This window comes from Alosa pseudoharengus, unplaced genomic scaffold, assembly GCF_046254945.1.
Source record: "Alosa pseudoharengus isolate Yale_2024_CS ecotype anadromous, Long Island Sound unplaced genomic scaffold, YU_APseudo_1.1 YU_APseudo_1.1_scf_6, whole genome shotgun sequence".
NCBI classification, from domain to species: Eukaryota; Metazoa; Chordata; class Actinopteri; order Clupeiformes; family Clupeidae; genus Alosa; species Alosa pseudoharengus.
In genome coordinates, this window is record NW_027468848.1 from 11,253,467 (window position 1) to 11,262,495 (window position 9,029).

Genomic DNA, 9,029 nt, shown 5'->3' on the forward strand with positions numbered 1-9,029 from the left:
TATTGTAAATGTGTGAAGTAGTATACCATTGTACATGGGTCCCCCAGTCATATCGGTATATAATACCAATTTTGGCTAATTGACTGGCTTTATTTCTGCCCTCAGTGTGGGAACCTGCTGTTGGTTGATTTATGTTTTTTTATGATTCATGTCTTTTTTTGTTGGCAAGGTGCCGGGTTGCATATTTTGGAGCATTGTAAATAATGCTGCACTACTTTTCACCACAATCCAAGTTTTCCAGCCCACAAGTGGTTATTATTATAAGGAGCCCCAGGGGTTCATATTGTGCTTTTTGAGAGGAAAACCTTTCTAATCATTAGGCTAATAACAATATTTTGCATCAAACATACAATGAAAAATACTATTATTCCTACAGATGTTTATTCGTACAACTAGTCATATGTATTGCCTGAAATTATATTACTTATTAAATGTTTCTTTCAGAAGCAGAGCTACACAGAATAATGTGCTGAACTCCCAGTTGTTTCTGAACCCATCTGCTCCTTTGTGCCAATTAAACATTAGCAGTCGGGGTCATCACTAAATACGTGGTATCTCTCCCAAGTCCCAATAAAGACACTGTTTGCTCAGATCCTGCAAAGAAACAGGCTTCTTAATGACTACATGTATGAATCAAAATTTCATGTGAGGATTGAATTACTATTGACTATACAGTGTAAGCACTATGTAGTAATGTGTAGTCTGGTATTGTAACTGTGTCACTTACTGTAGAAGGAGATGGAGAAGACCAAGAGGAAACTCCAGCAGAGACTCCAGGAGAGAGACAAGGAGCTGCTGGAGCTGAGGAAGGCTGTGGATACTCTCAAGGTGAGTACTGAGAAAACTACAGACCCTTTCAACTGCATAAACAAACAGGTGCGCTCCTTAGGCATTCCCGGAGGCACAGTTATCAACATTGAGCTAATGGTAATTTGGGGACAAACAAGAATGTAGTACTGACCAGAAGAGAGGACAGCAGCTGGCTGCCATGTCAGAGCTCATCTAACGGTAGCCAGTTGATACGTAGCTGTGCAGTGTGTAAACCTCCCTCCCAACGCCTTAAGAGACGTGCTAGCAAGAGATGCTAGAGCCTATGGGTTTTACACTTCTTAGCGTGCTCGACTCCCATTCTGAGGTGCTGCACGTTGCAGGTTCAAGTCAGTACGAGTGCAGGGCTGAGCCGTGTGGTCAACACAACGCAGGTTACACTCAGTCAGGGCTCTCACCCAGTCAGCCAAAGAGGAGTCTGCAAAACTGAGTCACTTTCCAGTTCCTCTGTGCCCCACTGTGGGTAACAGGCTGTGTGGAGGAGCTGAGTGAGGGCTGCTTTAGATGGACCCTCCTCTTTGTGTGTCTCCTAACAGAGCTCTGCACAGACAGCAGTGGAGGACAGTGAGAGGATCTTTACTGAGATGATCCGCTTCATTGAGAGAAGGCGCTCTGAGGTGACAGAGCTGATCAGAGCTCAGGAGAAGGCTGAGGTGAGTCGGGCTGAAGGACTCCTGAAGCAACTGGAGCAGGAGATTACTGAGCTGAAGAGGAGAGATGCTGAACTGGAGCAGCTTTCACACACAGACGATCACATCCATTTCCTCAAGGTAACTGTAGTGTAAATAAAATATTACCAAAAAAAGTATTTAATATCCATTGTATCATACAATCCTTGTTGGAATATACTAATTAAATTGACATACAACATACCGGTAATTAAAGTGTCTGTTTTCAGTTGAATGTTCTTGCATTCAGTGCCAAAGCTCTGCAATATTGCATTCAGTGTCATAGGTCTGCAATATATAACCTTGGATATGCATTAGATCAGACGTCTTCAACACCTTGCTTGATAGAAGCACAAGGGAGGGACCCTCTTGTATTGCATTAAATTGCTTACTAAGTCCGACCAACTATATTCTGTAGGACAACTTATTTTACATGAGACATTAATGCTGTATACAATGCTAATCCATTAAAATAACAATTTTGGACAGAGATCAGATATCTATAGATCAGATATAATTATGTTTATATACAGTCATCTCTCTCGCTCTCTTATTTGAAGAATTTTCAGTCAGTCAGCCCTCAATCTCAGTCTAAAGACTTATCCTGCACCTCTGTCAGCCAAAGCTGGTCTTTTGAGGCCGTGAAGAAATCTGTCTCCACACTGAAGGGGCAGCTGGAGGATTTCTTCAAGCAGGAAGTCATGAAGATCTCTGCAGCAGGTCGGTTATATTCATTAGAAGAGGAGAAAAGGTCACATAAAATGATGAAGTGTATGTATACAGTATATGTATGTTATGTATAATTTGGTTATAATGCATTTTTTCTTTCTCAGTGTCTGATGTCCAGGTTGTTTTTACTGAGCCAGTAACCAGAGAGGAGTTCTTAAAGTGTAAGTTGGTCTGGTCTAGAAACAATGAGACAAAAATGTACACACACAGTCATTCATTCAAGTATTTGTGCATCACACACAGCCCCCCCCCCCCCCACACACACACACACACATAAACTCACAAACATAACACAACACACACTTTTAATCTTTTTGAAAACAGACACTCTCACGTGTACTTGACAGGCCCTCTCACATGTACACTTGAGAACATATCCATTATACAACAAAATGTTGACTTGACCATATCCATTCATACAAAAAAGTACAGAATCACACACACGCACACACACACATACACACACACAAAGTAGTCTAACTGTGTCCTGTTCTTTCTTCTCCTCCATCAGACTCATGTCACTTCACACTGGATCCAAACACAGCACACAGACACCTCCATCTGTCTGAGGGGAACAGGAGGGTGGAGAAGAGAGCTGAGCTCCAGTCATATCCTGATCATCCAGAGAGATTTGATGAGTGGGAACAGGTGCCGTGTAGAGAGGGTGTGTTTGGACGCTGCTACTGGGAGGTTGGGTGGAGAGGGTGGGTTTATATAGCAGTCTCATATAAAAGCATCAGCAGGAAAGGAGAGGATCATGAGTGTTTGTTTGGATGGAATGATCAGTCCTGGATACTCCTCCTCTCCAGCTCCAGCTCCTATTTCTGGCACAATAATAAACGGACTAAACTCCCTCTAGTGGCCAGCTCCAGAATAGGAGTGTATGTGGATCACAGGGCAGGAACTCTGGCCTTCTACAGCATCTCTGACACAATGACCCTCATGCACAGAGTCCAGGCCACATTCACTCACACACTCTACCCTGGGTTTAGATGTTACGGTGGTGGATCATCAGTGAAGCTGTTGTGATCCCAGACCATATAGGCCCAATCCCCCACACTCTACCCTGGGTTTTGTATAGTATGTACTAGATCATCAGTGAAGCTGTTGTGACTCACACCATATACAGCAGGACAGAAATGTAAAGACCCCAGACACATATAGATAGATGCTGTTACTACATGCACACAAACACGTCCCATCTCATCAGCACACATATAAGCCACCACTCACATGTAAGGATCTGGAAGCTGCCACTTAGCTACCTGAGATTCTCTTTTCTTGGGGAAAACAAAAGACCAAAACCACTCCCTCATCTCTGGACCCCAGCAGATATTACAGCATCTGCACCTCTGGACCTCTGCTGGAATACACATCAGCACACCACACATAATCTATTGGGTGGGAAATGTGTTGATGCGCCCCTCTGATCCTCTCTTACAATCCATCTCCTCTCCCTCCTGCTCCCCCTAACCGTCCTTGTCCTCCCCCAGGTTTTCAGGCCTTTAGTCCCTCTGTGATTGGACAGGTGTCTGATGGAAAAAAAGAATTAACAACAACTGTGACTACATATTCGTAGTCTTTTTGTGTTAAATTCACATGTTAAATAACTAAATTAATAAATGAAAAAAAAGCAAGTTATTGAAGTACAGAATTTGCTTATCATAGGACATGTGGAAATCACAACAAGAAATATCATATGATGAGAAACAATAAAACACTCTTGAAAACAATACATTTTGCAGTCTAAGTCTATGAGAAGAAAACATCAGGGAATATAGCCTTAATGTACAAGTGTATAGTTTATACAGTCTATGGTAATGTACCCTACCGTCTCCATAGAATGTTGTCCAACAGAACACTCTAGAACAATCTGAACATAGATCAGAATATTGAAATCTTCTGTCTTCTGTGGGAGAGCAAAGACTCACCCTGAGTGGCTGCATGTGTGCAATGAAGCTGATGTGTGCGTCTAAACGTATGTAATGTTGGTGGCAGGGGTAGACGTGCAGGTGATAATGAAAATAAATAATTATGCAGATTTATGTTGGTGATGATGTATCTTGTCATTTGTCTTGTCCGGCAGGTTTCAAATTAACATTCATAAACTATTTTGGTAAAGTAATATTTTAGCAAATATATTTCTATAGATTTTTAAAAAATATATATTTTCTGAAGGACATTCATATCTATTAGGCTAGGACTTTTATGTGTTCTTGATATTTTGACCTAAACTGCATTGCTTAATGGCCCATTCCCAGTAGGCATCCAGGGAGGCATATCTCCAGTGGGTAAAAGAAGGTGTACAGGGCATCCTAAATGCACCCGAGCGAGTGACTGTTGTGTAGCATTGAATATTCTCTGTCCACACTGAATCTGTTAAATAAGCTCTTCTACTGCATCATATTTCTCATTCAAAACAGCAGAGCAGCGCGAGCAACAGAAATAACATAGAGGCGGTTGCATCACGCTGCACTGCAGCACGTTGTGTACAGTTAGCACCTTCACACTGAACACAATGTAATGAAACTGAGTTTGTTGCTAACGCTCACTCACATCACATGCAGTTGGATCTGGTGTTAGTCTGATATGGGATCATGGTCAGGTGATCAAGCCTTGCAGAGAAACCAGGCTAATGGTTCCATTCAATGAAACTCCACATGACAAACATGTAATGAAGACATAATTCATCACATAATCATAATTATTTTATATAACAGACACATCACAATCGTTTAACAGCCCACAGACACCTGAGTTGTTTTCCAATAATATATCCAAAGAGGAAGATATAAAACATGAAAATGGTACAGCCAAAATACATATCAAAACTTCCATCCATTTCTTAAATTTAAATCCCCTATAATCCTTTATGTATTTTAAAAGAAATAAACTATTTAAGCCTCACAGAGACACATACATTTAAAGAAAACATAAAACACATCATTATATGATAGTGGTCCAGATTTGAATGCATTACTCTTTTCGCCACTTACAGGAATAAAATAACATTGAATTGCTTCTTATGGTCCTCTGGCTGTGCATTTAAATAATTTCCTAAAAAAATGAGTTTGTACACACAGTCCTGTTCTATGGACAGATGCGCTGAAACATCAACAATTGTTCTCGCCTAAATCCCCACTTTTACTGTGATCCAGGAAGTCCTTTTTCCCTTTAAAGGGCATTTTCCAAGGTGTACATCCAGACATGTTAATGACCACTTCTGTTCAGATTTATGGAGTTGCCTACCTCACATCCATAACCAGTTCCATTTTTGGGATGCATCAGAATGTGTTTATACAACAAAATGCACATAATCAAATGCATCTCAGATCACCTGGGCAAGTGGTTTGAGTGATTGAATCACAGTGTGTCTTGGTCCTTCGCGGCTGCGGTTTGATTCCCAAACTCTCCACTGCAAGTGTGTGTCGCTTTGGATAAAGAGTCTGCTGAATATCAGTCAACTTTAACTTTGGTCCTTGTTTACGCTTGTATTAAGCACTGTCCACTTATGATGAGATGGCCAAACACACATTATAAAAATGAAAACAAAGTAAAAGGGGTCCGAGTGTGGAGAGGTGAGGTGCAGGAGCAGCACTTCCACCAGTGGCCTACAGGGGGCAGCAGCTGCACTGGCACTCTGTCTCCACAAGGTGGCAGTACAGATCCATGGATTGTTGGGGTCAGTACATTCTCCTTATATCTTTCTCTCTGTCTCTCTCTCTCTCTCTCTCTCTCTCTCTCTCTCGCACACACACACACACACACACACACACACACAATCTGAATCAGAGAGTATGGGGATTGTCATCTTTCAGCCACTCCCATTCCCTCATCATCTGATGGAACAGGAGAAACACACACAAGTCACACACACACACACACACACACACACACACACATATACACACACACCACACAAATCCACACACACACACACACAGCAGCAAACAGAAGGAGAAAATTATTAAATCTGATGTTCATTGTACATTTTTATGTTTATTATTCACAAAGAATGTTTATTTGTTTCTACATGTGGACCTACCTGCAGGTCCTGCTCTGTTTCCTGAATGGCCTCCTGCAACAGACTCTGCAGGCGACTCTCAAAGGTCCTGCTCTCCTCAATCATGACAAGAGACTCCTCACTGGGAACACATTACACACACACATCACACACACACACACACACACACACACACACACACACGCGCGCAAGAGAGAGAATTAAAAAAATCTTGTGAGTGACTAGTTAATATGTTACTTTTTAAATTTAGCACAACCAAGTGGACAGATTGATATCTGATCTTTTTTGGCAGATTACACATTACCAATTGCGCACACACACACACACACACACACACACACACACGCACACACACACACACACAGGGAGACTCACGGCTGGGGTAGCGTGGTGAGGCTGCTGGGGAGGGGGGGTCTGTGTGGGAGTAGAGGGGGGGCCAAGGGTGTCCGAGCTCCATCAGGACTACCACTGACAGGACTGCGCACTTTACTCTGCACACACACACACACACACACACACACACACACACAAAAAATACACACACACAAAACACATACTGTTATTAGGGGTGTTACAATTCTCCAAATCCTCGATTCGATTTCATTTTCGATTTTAAAGTCACAATTCAATTAGATTTTCAATCTTTTTTTAATATTATTAATGCATTCCTTGTCATTTACTGTTTTTTTGGCCTGTTCCTTTTCTGTTTCGGGGGACATTTAATTTGAAACTGCTTTTTATTTTGAAACCGTTCCAACCACGAGGTTGTAATGTAAACAGAATAAACATTAAACAGAGATGTGAACATAGTGAAATGAAAAAACACAGAATGATAATTTGATTGTTTCAGCAGACTCCGAAGAGACCCAAGGTTAGTGTTCATGGAATATGTACTTATCAATGTGCATTTTAAGCCTTAAGCTTAAGCCTGGTGGTGTCTGAGTTAAGTGCTCAACATGGTGGCGCCTGGGTTAAGTGCTCCACATGGTGGTGTCTGGGTTAAGTACTGTGCTCAACATGGTGGCGTCTGGGTTAAGTGCTCAACATGGTGGCGTCTGGGTTAAGTGCTCAACATGGTGGCATCTGTGTTAAGTACTCAACATGGTGGCGTCTGGGTTAAGTGCTCAACATGGTGGCATCTGGGTTAAGTGCTCAACATGGTGGCGCCTGGGTTAAGTGCTCAACATGGTGGCGTCTGGGTTATGTACTGAACATGGTGGTGTCTGGGTTAAGTGTTGTGCTCAACATGGTGGTGTCTGGGTTAAGTGTTGTGCTCAACATGGTGGTGTCTGGGTTAAGTGCTCAACATGTTGGCGTCTGGGTTAAGTGCTCAACATGGTGGTGTCTGGGTTAAGTACTCAACATGGTGGCCTCTGGGTTAAGTGCTCAACATGGTGGCAGCCTCTGAGAACAGACTTACAGCCTTCAGGTGTTCTATTTGGTGGCCCTTATGTCTATGGAAGACAGTGTGGTCTGCACACTGCAATTGCTCCAAGAAGATAAACTGTATTGCTTTAAAAACATAGCAACGTTTCGATCACCTGATCGACCCCTTCAGCCCAGACGTGAGGAGGAGGCTGTACAGTTTCTAACTGTAGAGTTTCTTAATGAAGTGAGGGGGCTTGGCATGTGTGTAAAAACAAGTGTGTGTGTCTGTGTCTGTATGTACAGTATGTGTGTGTCTGTGTCTGTATGTACAGTATGTGTGTGTCTGTGTCTGTATGTACAGTATGTGTGTGTGCGTGTGTATGTGTCTGTGTCTGTATGTACAGTATGTGTGTGTGTGCGTGTGTATGTGTGTGTGTCTGTATGTACAGTATGTGTGTGTGTGCGTGTGTATGTGTGTGTGTCTGTATGTACAGTATGTGTGTGTGTGTGTGTGTGTGTGTCTGTGTCTGTATGTACAGTGTGTGTGTGTCTGTGTCTGTATGTACAGTATGTGTGTGTGTGTGTGTGTATGTGTGTGTGTTTGTATGTACAGTATGTGTGTGTGTGTGTGTATGTGTGTGCGTGTGTATGTACAGTGTGTGTGTGTGTGCGTGTGTATGTGTGTGTGTGTGTGTGTATGTGTGTGTCTCTATGTACAGTATGTGTGTATGTATGTGTGTGTGTGTGTGTGTCTCTATGTACAGTATGTGTGTGTGTGTGCGTGTGTGTATGAGTGTGTGTGTATGTGTGTGTGTCTCTATGTACAGTATGTGTGTGTGTATGTGTGTGTCACTATGTACAGTGTGTGTGTGTCACTATGTACAGTATGTGTGTGTCTGTATGTACAGTATGTGTGTCTGTATGTACAGTATGTGTGTGCGTGTGTATGTACAGTATGTGTGTATGTGTGTGTGTGTGTGTGTGTGTGTGTGTGTGTCTGTATGTGTGTGTGTGTGTATGTACAGTATGTGTGTGTCTGTGTCTGTATGTACAGTATGTGTGTGTCTGTGTCTGTATGTACAGTATGTGTGTGTGCGTGTGTATGTGTCTGTGTCTGTATGTACAGTATGTGTATGTGTGTGTGTGCGTGTGTGTATGTACAGTGTGTGTGTGTATGTGTGTGTGTGTGTGTGTATGTGTGTGTCTCTATGTACAGTATGTGTGTATGTGTGTGCGTGTGTGTATGTACAGTGTGTGTGTGTGTGCGTGTGTATGTGTGTGTGTGTATGTACAGTGTGTGTGTCTCTATGTACAGTGTGTGTGTGTGTGTATGTACAGTATGTGTGTGTGTCTCTATGTACAGTGTGTGTGTGTGTATGTACAGTATGTGTGTGTGTGTCTGTATGTACAGT

General features: G+C 42.4%; 2 protein-coding genes across 4 annotated transcripts in view; one reads left to right on the forward strand and one right to left on the reverse strand.

The window, feature by feature from the left end:
* The first annotated feature begins 605 nt into the window (after positions 1 to 605).
* LOC143106148 (tripartite motif-containing protein 16-like) lies at positions 606 to 4,286 on the forward strand. The gene is made up of 5 exons (XM_076270351.1): positions 606 to 828; positions 1,365 to 1,598; positions 2,057 to 2,216; positions 2,330 to 2,386; positions 2,737 to 4,286. Exons 1-5 carry the CDS (start codon positions 739 to 741, stop codon positions 3,252 to 3,254), a joined length of 1,059 nt encoding a protein of 352 aa, XP_076126466.1. The 5' UTR covers positions 606 to 738; the 3' UTR covers positions 3,255 to 4,286.
* Positions 4,287 to 5,225: 939 nt separating this feature from the next.
* ikbkb (inhibitor of nuclear factor kappa B kinase subunit beta) overlaps positions 5,226 to 9,029 on the reverse strand; it is a 44,824-nt gene continuing 41,020 nt past the window's right edge. For all 3 annotated transcript variants that reach the window (XM_076270344.1, XM_076270346.1, XM_076270345.1), the window contains exons 20-22: positions 6,625 to 6,740; positions 6,271 to 6,370; positions 5,226 to 6,064 (exon numbers count right to left, since the gene is read on the reverse strand). In XM_076270344.1, coding sequence (XP_076126459.1) covers positions 6,014 to 6,064; positions 6,271 to 6,370; positions 6,625 to 6,740 — 267 coding nt within the window. In that variant the 3' untranslated portion in view covers positions 5,226 to 6,013. The remainder of the gene's footprint in view (positions 6,065 to 6,270; positions 6,371 to 6,624; positions 6,741 to 9,029) is intronic.